Source organism: Cydia amplana, chromosome 11, assembly GCF_948474715.1.
Source record: "Cydia amplana chromosome 11, ilCydAmpl1.1, whole genome shotgun sequence".
Taxonomy (NCBI): Eukaryota; Metazoa; Arthropoda; class Insecta; order Lepidoptera; family Tortricidae; genus Cydia; species Cydia amplana.
This window is the reverse complement of record NC_086079.1, coordinates 7,131,751-7,158,134: the sequence shown is the minus strand read 5'-3', so window position 1 is coordinate 7,158,134 and position 26,384 is coordinate 7,131,751. Positions and strand designations below refer to the sequence as shown.

The 26,384-nt window shown below is 37.9% G+C and overlaps 1 protein-coding gene across 4 annotated transcripts in view; it reads left to right on the top strand.

The window, feature by feature from the left end:
• LOC134651910 (sodium/hydrogen exchanger 3) overlaps positions 1–26,384 on the top strand; it is an 85,352-nt gene that overhangs the window by 13,359 nt on the left and 45,609 nt on the right. For all 4 annotated transcript variants that reach the window (XM_063507017.1, XM_063507014.1, XM_063507018.1 and 1 more), the window contains exon 2: positions 25,241–25,422. In XM_063507017.1, the coding sequence (XP_063363087.1) occupies positions 25,297–25,422 (126 nt within the window). In that variant the 5' untranslated portion in view covers positions 25,241–25,296. The remainder of the gene's footprint in view (positions 1–25,240; positions 25,423–26,384) is intronic.

The window sequence follows — 26,384 nt, the reverse complement described above, 5'->3', positions numbered from 1 at the left end:
CCTTTCTAACAAAAGCTGTCAAAAAGTGATATCCGCGTGTAATTCAAGTTACAAGCTTTTGAGAAACGGGCCCCTGGCCGTAGGTATATGATATTCATAATTGTAGGATTACTGTCAAATAGGATCCCTTAATATATGATCATTTCTATGATAGTCTTATTGCGGCCTTAGATTCGAGCTTTACCAAAAGCGTCCCCGATTAATTAATAACACATTCCGACGGGAATGTGGGCCGTTATTCGGGTCGTATAAACATCCTGATCCATGATTGACGCGAAACCCATCAATATCGATCAGTCGAAATATTTGAACTCTGGCAAAGTGGGTTATTGATAATTGTATTTACAGTACATATGGTGCTACTTTACTGCCGTAGTGCGGCAATTGATACGGCAATACGTGCATATGTCGAAAATTTAAAGGGCCATTTATGTACTGTAAAACGTTGTACAATACACGTGCGTAAAGGTAATTCGCAACTCGTGTCGCTTTAAAACATTCCCTTCGGTCGTGTTTCAATTTTCAATTTGTCGCCACTCGTCGCGAATTTCCTACTTTTCGCACTTGTATCGTAATGCACTATATGCCTGACATAAATCATATTGAATGAAGACTATTTTGTTATTCAAATAACGTTTCAAACCGTGTGCCAATAAGCAGGTAGTACTCGTACTCATGTATAGGAGAACAGTCCTTACGTGCATGATTTTTCTTACAATATCAAATAGTATGTATGTAGTACATTTCCTAACCGCCCGCCGCGGCAAAATAAGCTACACTAATCTTATTACGGAGATGACTGGGGACTGGGCATTACTACGCTTAGCTCAGTTAATACATAAAGAATGGTATACTTATAATAGGTGTAGTGAGAAACTAATTAGCACGAGTTTGCAAACATCGACCTTATGTAAATGCTTGTTATTAATTGAATGAGAATTACATAAACAGTTTCCTCGCGTAATATATCAGCCTAGTAATTCAACGAATAAAAGCTGCCAGTGATTTGTTAACCCTTTCAGTGCTAATCACGACACCTACAGGCGTATTCTAAAGTGTCAAAGGTGACATATCTTAAACCAATAACGTCACTTAATTCACTTAGACACTGATAAATCAGATCTATATCTAATCCAGATCTAATTCTTAACCTTGTTATTATTACAATCAGAATACGCCTGTTACTCGTTTTGCCTGAGCTACGGATTTTTGCTACACACCGGAAAAACCATATTACTGACTACGCTACGCCGTAGCGCTTCGATCCCACGATCTCAGTGGTAAAAAGTGCTAAAAATGCCCTATTGTAGGAGTAGGTTTCTCCGAGAGGTGGGGCGTGCGGGATGAAGGCGAAATCAAAGGCGTTTTTACGATGGCAGGAGTCTATTCCAGTCGGCGCTAATTACAATTACACTAATAATGACTAAACTTACGTATCTCCTAAGGCCGAACAGCGTCCAATAAGTACAACTGCCGAGCACTAAGGAAACGCGGGATACTCTAATTAGGTTTTACTACTAATAGTCAAGATGGCCCACTAAGGTCCAAATGGTACGCAGAGTGTTCGCAGTCTCGACTCCTAACTAATTCTCAACAATTACAAAATTAGGTGCATCGGGTCCTTATTCTAGGAAAAATCTTAACACCGCCATGTAGGATGGCTATGCGCACTGTACAGTGACATCTAGTGAGTGATTTGGCAACCAGTTAAGTTGTACAAACATGCGCGTTGTTTTTATATGTTAAACTATTTGGATACATTTGCTATATTTTTAGGAACATGTTACATGATGTTCTGTTTTTTTACAGGTTTCAGAAACGAAATATCATAGGCCTACTAACACCATCTCTGTGTGTATAGGTGAACTATATATGTATGAGTTGTCAAGATTACATTAATCTATATCTATACATTTGCTAAGTTTTAGTAAAAATACAAGTGTTACGAAATGCTTAAAGTCATAATTTTAAGACTCCAGGAACACTAGGATTAAGATCAAACATTGGGTATTAGTAACGCCATCTTTTGTAGGCACCGTGAACTATGGTTCGCATAGGAACTGAAGGCTAACTAATTTACAGTAATCTTAGTTTGCACATTCGTTATGTGTACTCAAAAAATCTAGGCAACACTTAACACAGGGCCCCTATTCGACATGTACAACTGTCAGATTTCGCGTCATTTGAAATTCAACTGTTGAAGTTCATTTGAAGTTCATCAAGTGCTGAAGTTCATTTGGTACAAACAATAATTTAACAAAAAACAACTTTGTTTTATTATTACTTTAAGGTTTATAATGGTTTGGTTTGGTTGTCACCTAACTGTGGATTGCTAATGTCAAATTTTGACAAGTAATGATTCCAAATGTAGACTTTTTTCTCTATGACCTTCGGCTCCATCTTGGAGTTTTTGACGTGCGAAAGGGTAATTTATAGCAAAGAGTAAAACTTTTTTTTTTCAGTACGTAAGTTTACATGAATTAATGACATCTTGTGAGCGATAGACCAACGAATGCGCTGTAGGCGATGCGGCGGCGAGTAGTGGAACTTACGTGACAATTTCCATCAATCAAAAAGGGACTACATTGCTGATGGTCGATAAAGGCTATTAATAATTGAATTTTAACAGCAAGAATGCCGTATTGACAAGCGATCTTTTTGTTGAACCCACACCTACACGTCAAATAATGCTTGCTCCACACATTCTCCTATAAACGCTCAAAATTGTAAAAAAATGAAACAATTTACTCATCACCTCTCTCAACTCAAGCTGCCTATTTCTAAACCACGTTAATAAACCACAAGTTGTACCTTAAGAGCCAACAGGAGCTGAGATTTAAATATTTTAGGTAAATATACCCGTCTCGCTAACGGAAGCGGCACCTAAAACTAATGCGATAAGGACAAGGTGAAAAATCCTGCGTAAAAATCTCAAATATCGAGGTCGAGTACGAAACCTCCTGTTTCCTGTTTACTTTTAACTGTTTCCTCCTCCAAAACTTAACCAATCGTAACCAAATTTGGAAATCTAAATGATTATGAAATTATCTGTGTCGGACCGTTTTGCTTTTTTGGCTAATTGATATCAGTTTTGAATACCACGCCTCTCATTGCGGCATAGTCAATTAGGCCATTTTGGCCATTTTTGAAGGGCTCTAGCGCCTTAAAAAACAAAAATATCAAAAAAAGCAAAACGGTCCGACACAGATATTGACAATATTAATCTGTGTTAAAAAAATCATTGCTCTAGCTTCAAAACCCACGGAGGAAACAGTCGAGTACGTTTGTATGGAGAAATGACCACTTCTGTTGGCTCTTAACACATTTCGTAAACCACATATTCAGAAAAGTCCGTATTTTATTACTAAGTGGAACATGAATAGCTTGTATTACTTTTTTGGCATAAAAGTAATCTAAATTAGTCAAAATATTTTGACTAAATATTGCGCTACTGCTACCTACTATATAGGTACCTACTACCTTAGTAACTTGGTAACTTTGTCAGTCACCAACTATTTTGATGCTACCTACAAAGAGCATCAAAATAGTTGGTGACTGACAGGTCAGGCTTCGGTCTTGGTAAGTAATATAGTCAAATACAGTAGGTCATAAGACCTAACATTACTACCAAGACCTAAAAGTACCTATTGTTTAATATGTATCTACTCAGAGATGATTTTTAATTAAAGGAGATTAAATACATATATGTTATTCAACTACAAATAAAAAAATTAGATCTATTTCAGTTTACACATTTTTTTTCGTTTAATTTTAATAAAACATTAAAGTTTTTAAGCTTTCAACTTTATTTAATTTTCTTCACTTTATTATTTTCTGATATTTAAGTAGGTATGGTGTTTCAGTTTGGTAACAGGAAATAAGAAAACCACACCTCTCCAAAAACTCTGCTGGTGATTCACATCTGTAAGTTTAAATATGAAACATGATAAAAACACTTAAATTAAAAACTTAATGTCTGGGAGACCGAGTTTTGCTCGGGAAACATATAATAACCCAAAAATGCGCGTTTTCCCAGAGATAAAACCTAGCTAGATCGATTTTGCGCCCCCGTAAACCTCCATATAGCAAATTTCATCTAAATCCGTTTAGAGCCGTTCCCGAGATCCCCGAAATATATATACATATAAATAAATAAATAAATAAATATACAAGAATTGCTCGTTTAAAGGTATTAAAAACTTATAAATAAATTATTAGCCCTAAATCCTGGTAGTGAGTGTAGTGACCTACCAAGTGCGGTAGGGTGCCCTTCTGCAGGCTGGCCGCTTGCCCCGCTGGATAAGAATGCTGATCCGCATCATCAAAAGCATACAGATATAAAGCGCTTTGACAGCTCCTCATAGGGGCAACGCGCGCTAGGCCGCACACTATAAATCTAAGCTAAAGTCTTAAATTCGAGATCATGAACATGAAATATTGTTCGCTATAATATTAAAATCATAGGTATTAGACCTATGATTTTACTATTATAGCGAAAAGTTAGCAGGAGACGGCCGTGCCGTGGTCGTGATAGGTACAGTATGCGTGGACCAGACAAGCAAACCCTGAATTATGTCCCTACCTATTTTACTGTACCTTTGTTCACCATTATGTTCACCTATGTATATTTACTCTTCTTTCCAAGATAATCATCTTTTTCAAGATGTAACCCGTATAATCGGGCTGTATAATTGCCTCAATTTTTTTTACACAAAGTTGTATGTAATCTTAATTCGATAATTAATGATGTTTTACATATTTATCATATACTATATTGCAAATTTTTCTTGGATATTTGTACGTTGTTTATTTCGATTGACGATTACTATGACAGCGTTTTTTTTTTCTTTTTTGGCATTTACTACAGTAGCCAGTGTCATGTCGATATAAAAACACTTTAAAAATGGAAACGTTGAGTCCTCAATACAGTGACATTATAACTCAAACAAGAACCATCCAAAGGGGGGTGGGGGGAAATTTCGTTATCTGCCTCTCTATCACTCTTGCATATACGAGCGAAATTTAATAACAAATAAAAAAAACGAGAGGAGTTATGACGTCATGTTTTTTTGTATGAAATAAAAAAAATGTTTAGAAACCTATCGTGTATGGTATTAAACGAAAGGGCTTTCTGAGCCAATGCTAAAAATATATCACATAGTTACATTTCAGTCATTTTGTTTAAATTATAATAAAAATAGTTTTCAAAACATACCAAGTTTGGGCTTCTCCAGATACAATACCATAATTTTTTTTTGTAAAATATACCTCAAATTATCCCTAATATCCTCATATCTAACCCTAATAAAGCAATTTTGAAATTATTTACATTTAGGTTTTTTTTTTAATTTTTCAATTTTACAAAGTGTAATAATAGCCCTGCCGAATTACTCAATACGAGTAATAATGTCATTCGGGTAAAATAAGAGTATTGAAACTTGCTTTTTCTACTCCCGTACTTTTATTTGTCATTTAAAGGGTCGTGCACACACCTTTAAACCCCTAACTTATAGTTATCAACACAAGTCTTTAGTCTATTCCCCAAAAAAATATTAGTGCATACACGCAGTATCTTTTTGGCACTTTTACGATACTTCGTGTGATCACCACTTAAAAAATATTGTATGGAATACATTGTTTCCAATCTAATTTTAACTGTCATTTCTGACAGATGAGTAAACCATATACATGTTTTGGTTAATGGTACGATTATTTTCATCTTTATAGGGCTGTATCTCCTAAACCGTGCGTCGTAGCACAAAAATAATCAAATTTTCGTTCCCCTTTGAAACTCCTAAGTAATATTTAGAAAACACAAAAAACAAAAAAAATAAAGTTTTTTTTTATAGGGTTGTATCTTCTAAACCGTGCGTCGTAGCGCAAAAATATTAAAATGTTCATTCCTCTGTAAGAAACCCTAATTAATATTTAAAAAAAAACACAAAAAAGAGATTAAAAAACACAAAAAAAAAACTTTATAATGCTGTATCTCCTAAACCGTGCGTCGTAGCGCAAAAATAATCAAATTTTCGTTCCCCTTTAAGAATCCCACGCACTGAACAACCTATCACATTAGGACATGAAACAATCATCATCATCCATTTTTATTATTATTTCATTGCATTTCAAAGTAAGTGCTTGGTCGTAGAAAAAGTATTGTATGCAACGTTGTTTAACTGAGTCAAAAAATACCAGTGGCGTCTTTATTAACAATTTTCGGATGTTGTTTGTTGTTATTGTTACTCACGCCACTCGCCTTTTTTGACCTCTCTTAAACAACAGTTGCATAAAATACTATTACATGTTCCTTTGGTAATATCTAAGCTTTAAGTAAGAAAAAGTTCTGATGAGTGGGGGGTGGAGAACTCGGGAAAGGGGGGACGTTAAAGGTGAGTTTTTTCGGTTAATTCTTTCTTAATTATTACATAGACAATTTTTACTACGACTTATAGATTCCGAGATATAAGCGACTTTCTGAAAAAAACCGTTATATATTAATTTTATGCTTTCTTTTTAAATATTTAATTGGGAGATTCATAGATCACACTATGTAAAATTGAAAAATAAAAAAAACCTAAATGTATATAATTTCAAAATTGCTTTATTAGGGTTAGATATGAGGATATTAGGTATAAGATTAGAGGTATATTTTACAAAAAAAAATTTACCGTATTGTATCTGGAGAAACCCAAACTTAATTGGTATGTTTTGAAAATTATTTATATTATAATTTAAAAAAAAATACTGAAATGTAATGATGTGATATATGTTTGGAATCGGCTCAGAAAGCCCTTTCGTTTAATACCAAACACGATAGGTTTTTAAACAACATTTTTTTATTTCTTACAAAAAAAGATGACGTCATAACTCCTCTCGTTTTTAGGGTTCCGTAGCCAAATGGCAAAAAACGGAACCCTTATAGATTCGTCATGTCTGTCTGTCTGTCTGTCTGTCTGTCTGTCCGTCTGTCCGTCTGTCCGTCTGTCCGTCTGTCTGTCCGTCCGTATGTCACAGCCACTTTTCTCCGAAACTATAAGAACTATACTGTTGAAACTTGGTAAGTAGATGTATTCTGTGAACCGCATTAAGATTTTCACACAAAAATAGAAAAAAAAACAATAAATTTTTGGGGTTCCCCATATTTCGAACTGAAACTCAAAAATTTTTTTTTCATCAAACCCATACGTGTGGGGTATCTATGGATAGGTCTTCAAAAATGATATTGAGGTTTCTAATATCATTTTTTTCTAAACTGAATAGTTTGCGCGAGAGACACTTCCAAAGTGGTAAAATGTGTGCCCCCCCCCCCCGTAACTTCTAAAATAAGAGAATGATAAAACTAAAAAAAATATATGATGTACATTACCATGTAAACTTCCACCGAAAATTGGTTTGAACGAGATCTAGTAAGTAGTTTTTTTTTTATACGTCATTTTTTATACGTCTTAAATCGCCTAAATACGGAACCCTTCATGGGCGAGTCCGACTCGCACTTGGCCGCTTTTATATTTTTTTATTTGTTGGTGCTTCGGGTCAAATTGTTTCAAATGTTCTACAGATCAATCGTACCGATTTTCATACCTTTAACATCATTTGCAGCATTTTACTGAATTTCTCGGTGTACCGCCAGCGCTATATAGGTATACTTGGTCAACCAGATCTTGACAGTAGAAAAAGGCGGCAATTTTGAAAAATGTAGGCGCGAAGGGATATCGTCCCATGGAAGATTTGAATTTCGTGCCTTTTTTTCCTGACAAGATTTGGTTGACCAGCTATATACATATTATACTACTCTTTGCCTACGCCTTTGTTTTAAACTTTTTTTTAACAAGTTTTCACAGACAATTAATAATTTGACATAGACACATCAAGGCGGTTTGTTTACAAAGGGGCCTATCGGGAAGTGCGAAAATCGAAACTCAGCTATTTGCCTCTTTATCGCTCGAATATGCAAGAGTGATAGAGAGGTTAGATAACAAAATTTCTAATTTCTGACTGTATTTTTCTTTAAATATTTTCAAATATAATTAAGTTACGTTGTTTTATCACAAAGTTAAAAAGACTTAAAAGACCACTGTCTGTATCATCACCATCAGATCAGCTCGATGGTAACCATAAAAATATTGTATTGTCACCCATATTACATATTATGTACTTATGTAAATTTTCAGCTTCATTGAACACCCGAGAAGTGGGTCAAATCTAGACACGCGGTAGCGTGTCCAGCCAAGTTCAAAGAAAAAGGAACTGGCGACGCAGCAACCGTGTGTAATATTACACGAACCATTTCGAGCTACTTTTGACCCCTTCACAACTTGAAACCTACTTAACCTACACACATGAAATTTGGCACATGTATTCAAGTCCCTTAGCTTGTTCAAAATACACTATTTCATAAACATAGCTCAAACAGTTATTGATAAATTAACCTTTAAAAACCGGCATTTTTGTGACTGACTGACATATAGATCAAAAACCTAACCCACTTCCAGGTGACCTAGAAACTTGAAATTTGGCATCAAGGTAGACTATTAGGTGTATATAGAAGGAAAAATGTGAAAATTGGAAATGATTGATATTTTGATGAAAAAAATAATAATTAATACTTATAGACCAAAAACCTAACCCACTTCTAGATCACTTAGAAACTTGATATTTGGCATCAAAGTAGACTATTAGGTGCATATAGAAGGAAAAATGTGAAAACTGGAAGTTATTGATATTTCGATGGAAAAAAAATAATTAATACTTATAGACCAAAAACCTAACCCACTTCTAGATGACTTAGAAACTTGATATTTGGCATCAAGGTAGACTATTAGGTGCATATAGAGGGAAAAATCTGAAAACTGGAAATTATTGATATATCGATGGAAAAAAAAATACTTATAGACCAAAAACCTAACCCACTTCTAGATTACTTAGAAACATTGATATAGTATAAAGAACTGGATACCCAATCAGCCGCCAAAAATGGCCCCACAAAAGTGATGTCAAAACAGATCATGCATTACTTTTTCGTTTAGTCTTGTTTGAAACGCTCAAATGTGAAGTTGTCAACAATTACGAAATGTGCCGTTAAAATATGTAAAAATAACAATGATAAAACAAGGAAAAAGGATGGAATGTATTTCTTTCGGTTAGTTCTTTGGATAGCATTACATAATTTATGTAATCTGGTGGTAATTTTATGGTTTTGAATAAATTAATTTGTTAGTACCAAAGAAGGGATGTTAAGGAACAAAAATCTAATGAGTCGATGTGAGGTCAATATTTTTTTATATTTTTATATGGAATTCATAAGAAATAATATTATGTTTAAATTCAAGATTTCCAAGAAAACCTATGCGACGTGCAAAGTGGACTGCTATTTAATTATAGCAAGAGATAGGGGTGATGCAGTTTTAAACAAGGCAAAACGGCACTTGTGTGTTCGGCCCATTTCCCTGTTTCCGACATATACACCACCAATAAGGGCTTATATCGACTAACTGTAAATGCTAAACCTCTCGGAACACAGTGACAACCACAGGATTTTTTTTATAAAGTATAGGTAGACTTTAAAAAAAATCCAATCAGTATCTAAATGTCCCCGTGCACCCGCGCTATGAGTAAATGTAGATCTTAAATACACAGTTATTTAATAAGTAGAATTTATTTCAAGGAAATTAGTATTTAAAGACGTATACTTACGAATTAAAAATTTGATTTGTTTGAATTTGAACCACGAATTAATTTTATTTGAGCTCCCGATTAAATTAAATTTGTTTTATTTATTACTTCAATTGGTTTTCCTGTACAGTAATACATATTAAAGTGTACCAAAGTGACTCCATTCGTTCATTATTCTCGTTTGATGTTGTTTGACGTAAATATGTCACGTTATAGTGCCATCGGACTAAATTTTTTAACAGTGTTGGTACTTATGTTTGCAAATATGACACTTAATGCTTACGACATTAAGCTCTTTTCTGTACGAAACATTTATCTTGATTCAAAATTTACGTAAGCGTTTTTATCATCAATGCAAATGGTGCGAAACGTCATTGGGATCCACATTTCTTGACGTTTTTGTTCTGCTTTGTGTGTCTATTTCTATTATATTAAGTCAGTGCTTAGAAACTTGATATTTGGAATGAAAGTAGACTATAAGGCGTATACAAAAGAAAAAATGTGAAACTGAAACTTTTTGACAATTAACCGCGCGTTAGCGAGGGTCTCCTTTTCAGCTTAGGCAAACTGCTTTCATGATGAATACTATAGTAATTTCTGTACAAAAAGTAATGATATCCCAACAAAAACATAAATGTGAAATGAGAGCCAAGTTCAATATTGAGAATATGTGTCGTTGTTAACTCGCCGACAAAAGAATTGAGATCTATATGGGTGCCAAGTTCTGTGCTGTGTAGAAAATCCTGAAATTATAAAGGATTTGTCTTGGCTAGTTTTTACGTATAGGCATATAGGTAATATATATTTTTCTGTTAGTTTTTCAAAAACTTGGTTTGTTGTTAAAAACTAGCCAAGACAAATCCTTTATAATTTCAGGATTTTCTACACAGCACAGAACTTGGCACCCATATAGATCTCAATTCTTGTGTCGGCGAGTCAACAACGACACGTATTCTCAATATTGAACTTGGCTCTCATTTCACATTTATGTTTTTGTTGGGATTTAATTTGCATGATTTGATTGGAACCACATTGGAACAGACAGACAACCAACGGGACAGATGAAACTAAGTAAAAGCTTGAAAAAATGTGGCTTTTTCAATTTCTATTGCAACTTCAGATGAAAATGGGGTCTCTATTGTTTCCCAAATAGTTTTAAGCCATAATGTATTGTTTGCTCGAATTTTCGTTAGTCATAATTCATTTGGTTCAGAAACGCGTCACTTTTCAGGATTGCCATAAAACAAATCTAACCTAACCTAACCTATCTATAGGATAACCTAACTAAAATCTTGAAATGTTAACGGTTTCAGTTTTATGAGTAATGATAATATGACAAACAATACATTATGACTTAAAACTTTATGGGAAACAACGGGACCCCATGAAAACGTCCTTATTGAAGCATAAGGACCCTTAATTTATGGAAAGCCACATATAACAACCAATTCGAGGCTACTAGGTGGCAAAATACGACTCAATACGAGTAGGTAGGTCAAATACACGAGAGTAAGGATTTATATTTGGCCAAATATTCTTGTGACAAAGTTATTCTTCCTCGCGTTATCTCGATTTTGCCACGGATCATGAGAACCTATTGTTCGCTTGACAATTAATCCCAAGGAATGGCGTAGGCACTAGTTTTTCCGAAAGCAACTGCCATCTAACCTTCCAACCCAGAGGGTAAACTAGGCCTTATTGGGATCTGTTAGGCTGTTAAAGTTTAAAGTTACCTACTCGTAAGTCTCGTAACACAACATATAAGTTTCACATAACAAAATTACTTACATATATATATATATATATATATATATATATATATATATATTATGTACCTAAACATATTACTTTTCTAAAAAAAGGACTGAAATCTAGTGCTGCGAAGAAACGGTATTTTTGTTCGGCTTTTTTGTTGCTATTTTGGCATATGGATACATGGTAGAAGAAGTAAGTATGGAATCCTCCTCCGTTTTGCGTGGTCCGACGCACCTGGCCGGGTTTTCGCGATTTTCCGTCAATGTCTGTCAATACCTTATTTCTTATGAACACCTAAAATAATAAGTTTAAAATTAATCTCAATGTCTCCAGTTTGCTGTTCATTCAAACTGACAAAATCCAAATTTCTGAGGCAATATACGACCGCTGTCTTATATAAGCCATTAAAATTCATCATGAATAACCCCACGTTGCGTTGTTATAAATTTAATTAAATAAATAATTATTGTATTTAATTTATAACAACTAATTAGGCATAGCGTCCAATTTAGAATATGACACAGGCACTAGTTCTTACGAATTTTACCTTAATTTATTAATCAAAGGACCTGAGGTAAAAGTGAGAAGAGGTTAATAAGCAGATGCACCAGCTAGTCGCCGACGCTCCGCTTCCCCCGGGATTAGCCCTTAAGCCTGCACCTAACAGACTGGCTCATAGGGGGCTATGAGCTTGCTGTTGCGTCAATTTTCATTTTTAGAAAAAAAAACTAGTCTACTAACTACTAACAACACAATAAATGCTTATTTTGCCGCATTCTTCACTATCTCTCCCTATTTCACTGCCATCTAACCCAGAGGACAAAAAAATAGCTTATTGTGGCTACTGGCTACTCCGTCTTCCTCATGACTCATGATATTTTACTTCACCATAAAGTAATTGGTGTAATATCAAATGATATTTTTCACACAAGTTACAAGAAGTTCATTGCTAAGAGCCGGGGTTAGGACCCACGACGATTGGTTTAAAATTTAAACTTTATATATAATTTGTTACCTAGTAATTATACTAAATCTGTTTTCTTTTTGACATTTAGTGGTATATGTATTGCTGTATGTTTATTGTCAAGTTTTTTTTAATTCTGGACAATTGTCATATATTCCTTTTCATGATAGATCTACACCAACGCAACTGCATGTCATGTTCTTGCGGTTTATTTTTATAACGCCAAGATCGAAATTTGACTGTTAACTCCATCTTGCGTCGAGTAGGGGAATCAAAAAACTATAGAAAATAGAAATGTAGTTTACTCTATGCCATAGAATCCCCTTTTAAATGTCATAAATCCAAACATGGCGGCCATACCAATAGACAACCAAGTCTAGCGATGAAATGATTTGTTTACATGAGATTCACTGACAGGTGACACACTTTACCTATTCGACAACCCATGATTGTTCAGATTCAAATGAACTTCAACATGCGACGTCAAAAGTGGCATGTCGAATAAGGCCCCAGGTTACGCAAGGTTTTGGATTTTTAAAACTACGGGAAAGATAAAATATCGCTAATGTTTACGTCGAAATCGAGGACTACTAGCGCCATCTAGTAAGAGATCATACGAACGAAACATAGCGTATTAATGTATTTGGGAAAGTTCGCGTTACAGTCTCCCCCTCTGGAACTGCAGACGACCCGGCGCGGTGACAGGAAAGTCTTCGTTGCGTTGAGGCCGTTGGGCGGACGTCCACGTCCGCTCGTGATTGCTGGTTCAGGGGTAGTCTTTTGGGGAACCCTCCCCCTCTTCGGTAAGACTGAACGTATTCATGACGTATTTATAGTCTGTTACCGGGTGAAACTTTGGGAGGCACCCATCCCTTACAAAGTACGGCTGATCTGACTGGGTTCCGGGAACAACTCCCGTGAGTGTGGGGATAGCTCAATCTCCGTCATGGTGAGAGTCTTTTGAGCGTCTTTGTACATATCGTCCACAAACCTCGGAGAATAGCCGTCAAATAGAGGGGCGTCTAGGGCTTTCACTCTTTTGGGAGCGGGTACTTCCGGCAAATCAGCGAATGTAATCGGGATCAATTGGTAGGGGACGGTAGCGTTCTCGGAGAGTAGATCGGCGTCGAATGGCAAGGCACGTTGAAGAAATGACCTTCTTGAGCAGCGCGTTGAAGAAACGCGTTCCGCAGGAGCGCTCTCTGACACAGCCGATGCTGCTATGCCATGGCCATAACTTATAGCAGGGTCTGACCAGTAGGTCGATGAAGCCCCCTCTTCATCTTCCTCTCCCAACTCATAAATGCTCGTGGGGTTGTCAATGAAGTGCCACGTCATCTGTGGCGCATTCACTATGATGCCAGCATCCTGTAGGAAAGGTATCCCCAGGAGTGTTCGTGTATCCCGTTTCCCAGGGAACACGATAAATTTGGTAGGTACGGCGCGGTCACACACGTTTACGACGCATTTCACCTTCAGGACTTCTTGCAACCTTCCTATTCCATCGGCAAGCGTCACTCGAGCGTGGTCGACAGTGATACGGTAGCCACGCATTTTCAGGCAAGTGTAAAGTTCATATGACGCCACATTGCTCTTGGCACACGTATCAAGGAACGCTGTCCCCGTAATTGGTCCAATACCGATGCCAATGATGGGTCGCTTGCGTATATCCATGGAGTCATCTTCGGCTATCCCAGTGGCGCAGAAATCGACGTGTTCCGTCTTGGTCGTTTTCTTAGTTTCGGCACACTTCAGGCATTTGCTTCGGACTACGCCTGGCGTCCCACAACCGTAGCACGCGAATATGGGCTGTGACGGAGACGGTGCCTGTGTCGTTGCCGTCGCAGAGGCTGTAGCTGTGGCTGGTGGCAGCGCTTCAGCTTTTACTCGGGTTGCTGCACGTGTTGCTGCTTCCCTCTCTTTCTTACGGCACACGTCCTCCGTGTGGCCTTTCACTCGGCAGTAACTGCACCGGATACGCTCCTTCGGTTGGACAGTTGGCGGTAGAGGGGGTTCGTCATCCAGCAACTCTTCGGCCGACTGTGCTGCTTCCAGAAGGGCATCGAAGGAAAGAACGGTTTCCCTCGGAATCTTCTCCTTGATCCGCTTGTGAAGAGACCCGTACACCATATCGAGCTGCTGAGTCTCAAGGAGTTGTGGCTCTAGCATCTGTGCCAGCAAGTCCCTTTGCTTGGCAACGAAGGTCTCGGTGAGCTCCTGAGGACCTTGTTCCGCCAAGCAAATCTGCTTATAGAGCATATGCGCAGGCTTCTTGGGTGCAAACGCTCTACGGAGTCTGTTCTCAAAATTACTCCATGTCTTGACTGCGCTTCCCACACCATTCCACCAAACAGCTGCCGCATCCGTCAAGACTAGTGGCAAACTCTGCAGTGCATCTTCGTCGGTGATGTTCCCAACGCGTTTGAAGCACGAAGCTGCTGTTAAAAATGTTTGCACGCAGGTCGGATCACGTTCGCCGTTGTACGAAAACGTAGCCTTCGCGAAGGAACTGGATTTGGGTGGAGCCGGAGCTGGTCTTGCTGCAGTCGCGATGGCTCCTAACAACTGCTGGAATTGGCTCTCTGTCAAATTGACTGCCATCTCTTCGCTTTGCCGCAATAGCTTCGCTCTTCGTGTCTCTACAGGCATAAACCTTGCGACGTTACGGCACGGCCTCGAGTTGGGCGCCAGATTTAGGAGTAGGTTTCTCCGAGAGGTGGGGCGTGCGGGATGAAGGCGAAATCAAAGGCGTTTTTACGATGGCAGGAGTCTATTCCAGTCGGCGCTAATTACAATTACACTAATAATGACTAAACTAACGTATCTCCTAAGGCCGAACAGCGTCCAATAAGTACAACTGCCGAGCACTAAGGAAACGCGGGATACTCTAATTAGGTTTTACTACTAATAGTCAAGATGGCCCACTAAGGTCCAAATGGTACGCAGAGTGTTCGCAGTCTCGACTCCTAACTAATTCTCAACAATTACAAAATTAGGTGCATCGGGTCCTTATTCTAGGAAAAATCTTAACACCGCCATGTAGGATGGCTATGCGCACTGTACAGTGACATCTAGTGAGTGATTTGGCAACCAGTTAAGTTGTACAAACATGCGCGTTGTTTTTATATGTTAAACTCTTTGGATACATTTGCTATATTTTTAGGAACATGTTACATGATGTTCTGTTTTTTTACAGGTTTCAGAAACGAAATATCATAGGCCTACTAACACCATCTCTGTGTGTATAGGTGAACTATATATGTATGAGTTGTCAAGATTACATTAATCTATATCTATACATTTGCTAAGTTTTAGTAAAAATACAAGTGTTACGAAATGCTTAAAGTCATAATTTTAAGACTCCAGGAACACTAGGATTAAGATCAAACATTGGGTATTAGTAACGCCATCTTTTGTAGGCACCGTGAACTATGGTTCGCATAGGAACTGAAGGCTAACTAATTTACAGTAATCTTAGTTTGCACATTCGTTATGTGTACTCAAAAAATCTAGGCAACACTTAACACAGGTTACGCAAGGTTTTGGATTTTTAAAACTACGGGAAAGATAAAATATCGCTAATGTTTACGTCGAAATCGAGGACTACTAGCGCCATCTAGTAAGAGATCATACGAACGAAACATAGCGTATTAATGTATTTGGGAAAGTTCGCGTTACACTATTCTATTAAAAAACAAATAATTTGTCCTAAAAAGTGTATTATCGTTCACATTAATAACAAAACCGGGCGTGATAACGATCACAAACGCTGTCGTGATGGAAAACCAACATGCACCCTCGGACACTGTCAAGGCCAACCTAATGCCATGCAACGTTAAACGGCGTGTTTGTTTTTGAATAAGCAATGATCCTGTTACCTTGATTTAACCCTTTAAATGCGCATAGCTCGCCGCTAGCGTGCACATTTTTGAAGTGAAAACTTCTTTAGCGGCGCTGTGCACTTTTTGTGACCGTAAGACGGTCACGTGACCTGATCGAAAAACTGTTACTTCAATGTTATTGAGTTTCTTTATTGATTTAAATGCCATCTAGTGAGTTTCGCTCTAAGTGGCATTCATATAACTCGAGTACTAACAGTGATGTGCTTAGGGGTTTCAAGCAATGCGACGAAACATATGGCTAGATGGCGTTAACCTCAATTATGCATAGTGCTGCAGACATTTTGCAATAGTGATTGAGTTTTCACTTCTGCCGGCACTCCCTGAGTGCAACCCGTTGTTTTTTTTCACATATTGTTGGTCAAACCCAATTGTCAGTAAATAAGAACAAAAAAAAAACTATAGGTACTCATCCTTTTCTTTTAGGTGCTAGTACTAGTGTAAGACAAAAGTATAATTCTCTCTGTCTATGTTTGAAATGAGACAGTCCTTTGACAAACTATACGACATAAATTTGCTACGGCCACGGCGTAGCACTTCGTGCCGTATCACTACATAGTATAAAACAAAGTCGCTTTCCTGTCTGTCTGTATGCTTAGATCTTTAAAACTACGCAACGGATTTTGATGCGGTTATTTTTAATAGATAGAGTGATTCAAGAGGAAGGTTTATGTATAATTTGTTAACCCATGCGAAGCCAGAGCGGGTAGCTAGTTAACTATTAATAAACGTAAACACTGCCCAAATGCTAGGGACCCATGGATCAACTAAACTTTGGTCGTATACCTAATAAGACTTGGAAAGTATATAGGGGGTAGGAAAAGGGTGGAGACTGAGAAACTAGGCTTGACCCGGAGGCATATTCAGATTTGTAAAAGAGCACTGTCCTTGAACTAACGGCTGGGATGTTTGCCAACGCCAACGGACCTGATGCGGCCTCCAAATTGAATCTGTTTGAACTTCGTCTCTCTGTGATCGCTTTGAATCAATTCTAGGGTTTCCTTACTTCGCATTGTCCATAACGTTTCAAATATAAAAGAACATTTTATCTTCTTCCGATTCGCCTCGTTCAACCCCTATAAATCACTGTTTACCTCTAAATATATAACCCTATAAACCACTGTTTACCCCTAACCATATATAACCCTATAAACCACTGTTTACCCCTAACCATATATAACCCTATAAACCACTGTTTACCCTTAACCATATATAACCCTATAAACAAACCGCCCTGGCTTCGCACGGGTTTACAAATTATACAAAACCTTCCTCTTGAAACACTCTATCTATTTAAAAAAACGCATCAAAATCCGCTGCGTAGTTCTAAAGATCTAAGCATACATACAGACAGACAGACAGACAGCGGGAAGAGACTTTGTTTTATACTATGTAGTGAAGGTATTATTAACATTTTTAAACTCCGTAGGTACGCTAATGTAGCAAGCGAAAAAAGAAAAAAGCTCTAAGAAAATAGCTCTAAGTTATTCCAGATAGAAATCCAAATGGAGGCCAAAGTTCGTAATAAAGCGATAAAGTTCTTATAAATTACTTTCTCAAAACGCTATTTTTTCTGCCGTGCCTAACGGAAAACGGTTCGAGGCCATCACTTAGGCTTTCGTTTTCCTTCAGATATTACAAAAGCTTACGTCGTTAATTAAAATAAATATTTCAAGTCTGCACAAAATAAAACTTGTTTGAAAATAAAAATAGTAATGAAATAATGCTCTCTAATAATAATGCGCTCTAAATTGTCACAAATTACCACCGGTTCTAACCTACACCAGTCCCAAAAAGATACCAACGCAAAAACTCGGCGAGGCTCTAGGCGTGGCGCTTAGAGATTTCTATTGTGTACCTCTTTTTTTTAAATAAATAATTGCTTTGAAAAAAGCGCTGGTGGTGGCCTAGCGATAAGAGCGTGCAACTTGCAATCCGGAGGTCGCGGGTTCAAACCCCGGATCGTACCAATGAGTTTTTCGGAACTTATGTACGAAATATCTTTTGATATTTACCAGTCTCTTTTCGGTGAAGGAAAACATCGCGAGGAAACCGGACTAATCCCGATAAGGGCCTAGTTTCTCCTCTGGGTTGGAAAGTCAGACGGCAGTCGTTTTCGTAAAAACTATAGCCCACGCACATTTCTGGGATTAGTTAAATTGCCAAGCGAACTCCAGGCTCCCATGAGCTGTGAGAGATGAGATATTTGCTTCTTTCAATCGGTTTTATTAAATTGATAGGTAGGTATTCCTAGCGATGTCCTAGACTAGGCAATAGGTACACATTTTTCTAGAACCCTAGCATATTTCCCCTTGACCGAGTTACCGTGCCTCATGTCTGCCAAGGCGGCAACGCACGATCGACTCAAATTTATCATCACAAACAAAACTGACACTGTTTCGTGCCCTATTTATGCCTGATTTGTTACTCTTCCACTCACCTCAATATTAGCTCACCAAACAAGAACCAAAAACTGCTAAATAGGGGAAATAATATGTGTATTTACCTACTTATAGTTATAATCTAAATTTGGCATAACTATAGTTCGTTTTTTTTAGCATTAGAAAGAAAGAAGGTAAGCGATCTTGACATGTCTTTTAATTGAAAAACGCTTTTTAAAAATCAAAAACTATTACTTATGAAAGCAGAAGAATATAAATGATCGTATTAGATTCATAATTGTTACATATTTGCCGTAACTTATTTTTAAAATGTGTTTTTCAATTAAAAGACACATCAAGATTGTTTACCTTATTTCTAATGCTAAAAAAACGAACTATAGTTGTAGATAATCTTTAATAGAAAAAAACCGACTTCTCTAACTACTAGCCTGGACCCACTTAACGGCGCTTATACTTTATTTGGTAATATGTATACATTTTATGGTAATCATAGTGGTTTGTTTAGTTTAGGTATCATAGTGGTTTTCCGGATCAAGGTCCGGGTCCGTGTCCGGATCCGGGTCTGAGGCCGAGTACGGGTCCGAGTCCGAGTACGGGTCCGAGTCCGGAGTCCGGGGCCCAGTCCAAGTCAAAATCGAAATTCAGAATCACAAAACGTGTACTATGCGTGGTTGAAGAGTTCTGTTCTGATCATCATCAGCAGTTCCGCTTCATCAAATGCCACAGTTTGTAATGTAAATGCTTGATTTTCTGATGAAAATATATAAAATTCTATACGTATGCCTTTAAGATTTGAGGAGTTCCCTCGATTCCTCATGGATCCCATGTTCAGGACTTGAGATTGACATAAATGTGCCTAAAAACCTAACTTGCTTAACAAACATAACGAAAAGGACAAATCGCCAAATGCGAGCTATGCGTCGTTGAAGAGTTTCGTTATGATCATCATCAGCAGTTCCACTGCATCAAATGCGACAGTTTTTAATGAAAATGCTTAATTTTTTGATGAAAATACAAAAATCTCTATATGCATGCCTTTAAGATTTGAGGAGTTCCCTCGATTCCTCATGGATCCCATCATCAGAACTCGAGCTTGACAAAAATGTGGCTTAAAAACTTAACTTGCTTAACAAACATAACGAAGAGGACAAATCGTCAAACGTGTACTATGCGTCGTTGAAGAGTTCCGTTCTGATCATCAGCAGTTCCACTTCATCAAATGTCACTTTTTTAAATGTATATGCTTGATTTGTTGATAAAAACACAAAAATCACTATATGTATGCCTTTAAGATTTGAGGAGTTCCCTCGATTACTCATGGATCCCATCATCAGAACTGGGTTTTGACAAAAACGGGACCAATCTGTATGCATATACATACAATCAAAAAAAAAATTTCAAAATCGGTCCAGTAATGACGGAGATATGGAGTAACAAACATAAAAAAAAATAAAAAAAAATAAAAAAAAACATACAACCGAATTGATAACCTCCTCCTTTTAGATTTGGAAGTCGGTTAAAAATGGTGCTTTACTCAAAAAGCTGTCTTAAGATGTCACGTGTATAGTTGACGTAAAAGTAAATACATAGGTGAAAAATACTACAAGGTGAAATACTTATATATACTTAGGTGAAAAATTAGGTAACCTCTTACATGAGCTCCAAAATGGGTCTCTACTGTTTCCCAAAAAGTTTAAATTGTTCTCCAAAATATCTGGATATAAATTTCCTGATAATATTTAGAGGTTTTGTTCAGATATTTATTAACACAACATTGACTACTCCATTATGACGACTACGCTTAATATTTGGAGTTAACTTTCAAGGTTTACTTATTTAAGTATGGGCTCGACCACAATATAGAGGTCATTAAATCTGCTGAAAGCTCGACTTTATGATTCTTTTTCGCCAGTAGAAGACCAATAAAGTGGGCATTATATATTTTTATTGGAAGTTAAGGCTGGATGAAGAGATCTTAAAATAAGTATAGTATATAATACTAGTATGTATATAGATGGACGTTTTTTAAAGAAATGTCACTTTAGACAATAACAGATGATATCCATAACAAATTCAGATCAAACTCGTCACCTGCTATTTCAATCAGAATATGCCTCCCACAGACTTAAATATACCCGCCACATATAGGTACAGGGTCATTTTTGGACCGTTAGCCATATTGTGCGAGGTGATTAGGTAGGTCATACTGAACAACTTTTTCTATGGGACCAACCCCGAAATCCCAAAAAAAAATTTGGCCTTCCCATAGAAAACGACATCCACTCGACCAAAATGTATGAAACGGCCAATAAAAATTTTGTGATTTCGAAGTTGGTCCCATAGAAAAAGTTGTTCAGTACGACCTACCTAATCACCTCGCACAATATGGCAAACGGTCCAAAAATGACCCTGTATATGTTACGGGCAACTTGATTAACCGGACAGTATAAATAATGACCGGTCATTATGAAATTTATGAATAATGCCCAAGAGCGTCGGGCAAAATGATAAATTTATTACTTGGGCCGGTTCATATTAATAATGCTCGACGGCTCGTGGTCCATTTTATTATTGTTTTATCCACTCGACCAAAATGTATGAAACGGCCAATAAAAATTTTGTGATTTCGGAGTTGGTCCCATAGAAAAAGTTGTTCAGTATGACCTACCTAATCACCTCGCACAATATGGCTAACGGTCCAAAAATGACCCTGTATATGTTACGGGCAACTTGATTAACCGGACAGTATAAATAATGACCGGTCATTATGAAATTTATGAATAATGCCCAAGAGCGTCGGGCAAAATGATAAATTTATTACTTGGGCCGGTTCATATTAATAATGCTCGACGGCTCGTGGTCCATTTTATTATTGTTGTGTAGGCGGGCCCATTCTATGCTCGCCGCCCAATATATTTATACTCCAGAGATTCATCTGTAACACGTTCCACGTGCGATGCACGGACAACGATGCACCGAGTTCAAGGCCAATGCGGCGGCTGTCAGAATAGGGTGCGACACTACGAAACTTGCGGACTCTGCGATATTACTTCAGCCAAGTAATTATAGGATTTATATGTATTAATAACTAGAACCACACCGGTGAAAATTTATTTTCTGACCATGACCACATATATGTATTACATTTAAATTCAAGTTTTATAAATATACCTTAAAACGAGACAACGGGTAGGTATAACGTACAGGATTCGATGCAAAGCTAATAATCACGAAATATTTTCACTACGTACATGAAACATGAAACCTATGTTATCGGCTACGGCGTAGCGCTAGCGCTAGCGCTACGACCGTAGCTCAGCGGTGAATGTGTTAAAGTTTTAGTTTAGTTTAACAGTTAAACTATAACACTACTTGCAGCAAGCGTGTGTAAAGACTAAAGAGCTATAGTTACCTATCGCTATTTGAAATTCTATATACAGTCAACAGCAGAAGTTGCTCAGCGAGCGAGGTGTTCAAAATTACCTTGACACGCTCTCTTATAAGTCGCGTCAAGATCATTTTGAACACCTCGCCCGCTTAGCAACATCTACTGCTGACTGTACATATCTTTCAAGTACTTCCAGCTTAGTTTCTACTTCAATTAATTATGTACGTTACCTAATATTGTACCATACATAAGTAGTAATTTATTGTCATGTATTTTTAACTAATGTCTATCTTTGTCTTTTGTATGTATTATATTAATTTTGTTGTTATATTCATGTTACCTGTCGTGATTGTTTCACGGAAGATCAGCGCTGGAAGTCGCCAGCAACATGCTGAGGTGAGACCATTTCGTGGCACTTTCTCCTTTTTTATGTAATTATATCTTTTTTATGTTTTTGTTTTGTATGTGTTCTGCTTGTATAATTTTCTTTTTAGGGTTCCGTACCCAAAGGGTAAAAACGGGACCCTATTACTAAGACTCCGCTGTCCGTCCGTCCGTCCGTCCGTCCGTCCGTCCGTCCGTCCGTCCGTCCGTCTGTCCGTCCGTCTGTCACCAGGCTGTATCTCACGAACCGTGATAGCTAGACAGTTGAAATTTTCACAGATGATGTATTTCTGTTGCCGCTATAACAACAAATACTAAAAACAATAAAATAAAGATTTAAGTGGGGCTCCCATACAACAAACGTGATTTTTGACCGAAGTTAAGCAACGTCGGGCGGGGTCAGTACTTGGATGGGTGACCGTTTTTTTGCTTGTTTTTTTTTGCTTGTTTTTCTCTATTTTTTGTTGATGGTGCGGAACCCTCCGTGCGCGAGTGCGACTCGCACTTGGCCGGTTTTTTTTGTGTTTGTGCTCACGAATAAAAATATTTCTATTCTATTCTATTATTTCTATTCTATTTTATTGTAATACGGTAGGTACGTTATAAATTTGTAATATTGAGCCCATCTTCCAGTGCATTTTTCTTTTTAATTAGTGACGCAATTTCGGAGCGGAAATGAGATTCTTTAAGTGATGGCCTCGAACCGTATTTCGTAACGAAATATTCGTTTAGGCGCGGCAGAAAAATGTTTTATTATGGGTAATTTAGAAAATCTTTATAGCCTTGTTTGGATTTAATTTAGATTTGTACAGTCAGCAGCAGAAGTTGCTAAGCGGGCAACGTGTTCAAAATTACCTTGACACGCTCTTATTCTCTTAACAATAAAGTCGCGTCAAGATCATTTTGAACACCTCGCCCGCTTAGCAACTATTCCTGCTAACTGTAGCTCAAATAACAGTCTCATAAATGAAGTTAGCCAGCGAGAAGCGCATAATCGTATAAAGTAGTAGAATTTATTACCACCCTTAGAATTTGCTTTAAATAGCTTAAACAAATATTTGCATCCATTACACGAAGAAGGTGTTACGAGTAGGTATACAAGTTTATCGATCAATTAGCTGCCGTGCCTTCCAGGCCTATTCGAACGTACAGTCACCTGCAATAATTTATTACACAACGAAGGCCACAATAACATCTGACACGATCTTATTTGTAGAGCCATAAGAGCGTGTCACATATTTTTGCGGCCTTCGAAGAGTAACATATTATTGCAGGTACACTGACGTCAGAATGGCATCTAAATAATGTCATTCAGTTATCCTGCATTTCACTCGTACCTACTTGTTCGTACATGTATTGGCGATTATCATCTTGATATCAGTATACGTTCGTGAGATATATTTTAAACTGTTCCTCTCATTTTGTACTCGTATTTATTAGTCCATCTAGTGGCTATGATCTGTGTTAACAAAGTATGCAAATGATTGCAAATTCCTAGAGCTCAGAGGGCCTACCGCGAACCACGTTCGACGTGTTGCCTCCCTGTCACACTTACGTACAATTTACAAGTGCGACAGAGAGGAAACACGTCGAATGTAGTTCGCGGTAGCCCCGCAGTGCCTCAGTTGCGCCGTAAGTTAGGGGTTCACCGAACCTATTAACCACTCTGCTAGTTCTGCCACAGACATATAAATAAGTGTCATTTAGCCAGACTAATAAATGTCTGTAAAATATACATTCCAAGTCTAATTTTATCTTCTCTCAATGGGACGTTCAGGTTTCATGAATTTTTTAGCGAAAGCCTTCATCTTCAAACATTAGCTTTGCTCATAAATGGCATTTGGTATTTTATAGAATGATAGACCCGTCTATTTATAAATGGGAGTTAATATGTATTTGTAAAACTTTGTTTAGCCAATGTTCTCAACTTTTAGGTCGGTGGAGAAAAAGCTAAACCTAAAACTATGTATGAACCATATACTACAAGAATAGCGTTCTTCGCAAGGACGGCGCCAGGACGCCGCCCACGCACAACCTCGAACAAGCCGTTTGTCAAACGTGGCTTTAAGGCTCCTCATACGCCTCATTTTCATTAACTACGCCCTTGGATCGGCACTCGGGAATCTGAATAATGTTGGCGAGATGATTTTATCAACCGACTTTCAAGGGGAATGTTTTTTCTTGGTTTAATTACCTACGTGTAACTTTTTCGATAAGCGCTGGTCATACCTAAGCTATTTAGTTAGGTAAACCGGCTTTCAAAACGGTTGAGCTACGGGATTATACAATTTTTTAGCAGTAATTGAGCTTAATCAACGACATTACGGTACCTAACTAATTAAAAGCACTGATTAAAAGTAACTCATCACTGATAGGTAGAGCCGGATCTAGGGTAGAGCGAGTGGAGCGGCCGCTCTAGGCGCCGGATGGCAAGGGGGGCGCCAAAATGGCAAATGAGAAAAACAAAGTTTTAAAAGACGCGAGTGTGGCGAGGGGGGGGGGGGAAATACGCTTGAAAACTTCAACGAAGGGCGCCAAAACCCGATGGTACTGCTGAGTGATAGGTACCTACTTAGTACGCAAATTCCAATGGATGTTAGGCATATTCAACATATGCGTGAACACGAAATCATGCATAAAACCGTTATATTGTTCAACAAAAACCTATTACAAGACATAGTAACGCTTCGTAACAGGCACGGCGCACACCAAAATACGTCTTATCATTATCAGCATCGCGAATGGCCATATAATTTCTTTAGTCACTATTTTCCAGTGCGCGAGACCATAATGAAGACATGTCAGTGTGTTTAAAGTGTAGATAGTGCGTGGATGGCGATGACGTCACTGAAGCATGGAGTGAACCTGAGCCGGCGGGCGTGCAGGGCGGGGGGGAGGGCGCTCGCCCTGGTCGCCGTCGTTGCGGTCCTGGCTACGGCCGACTGCAATCCTATTGAAGTGAGTACCAGACGGTCTAGCATGAGTTGCGTTCTCGCGCGCGACTCCATACATCAAGCGCGACTTTAAGTATGGACTCGCGCGCGAGAACGCAACTTATGCTAGACCGCCTGTTCTAGTTTTTACAAGCTTTTATTTAGTTTCACCTGTCCCGTTGTGTATGTAAACAAACCTTGCAAGTTAAATTTGACCCACTTCCCGGTTTCCGATAAAGCTGAAATTTTGCAAACGTATGTAAGGCGGGTGACAACGCAATATTATCGAGCTGATCTGCGGGCTCAGCATGGTTCCATTTTTATCGACTATCACTATGCCCGTCACTTTCGCTTTTACATACTTGTTAGAACGTGCATGACAGGCTTGGTGACAAACGATAAAAATGCGACCGTGTCTAGGGCTGATGCAGGAGGTGGCTATAGGAACTCTATGATAAAACAACGCAACCTAATTGTGTTTGGGATTGTTATAATTGTCTCGATGAGCATTTTATTTAATTGCATGTAGAAAACGATAAATTCAGCGAAAAAAAAACGTTTTTTTGTGAAAAACTTTCTAATTTTATTTTGCTAGAGGTCATCTTCACTCATACGCTGACATAACATTGGATGAGTTATGCGGTGCCAACCTTTGGAAACCCTCAACACTCTTGAAGAACCCCATTTAAACCTCATGAGACAGCTCATTCCACGTCCCGTTTTTGGGAGAAATAAGATGCATGCCCGCTTGTATAAGAAACCACCCTATTAGGTAGGGTTGCCAACTATTTTTTGGTGGAATATAGTATTTTCCAGAATAAGGCATCAAAAATATAGTACATTTCAAAAAAATATAGTAGTTTTAGATAAAATATACTAAACATAAGTCATAAGTGTAATATACGTTTAATCGGAAATATAGTATTTTAGCTTACTATATATTTTTCCAAAAGTACAATACTATATAATATAGTACGGTTGGCAACC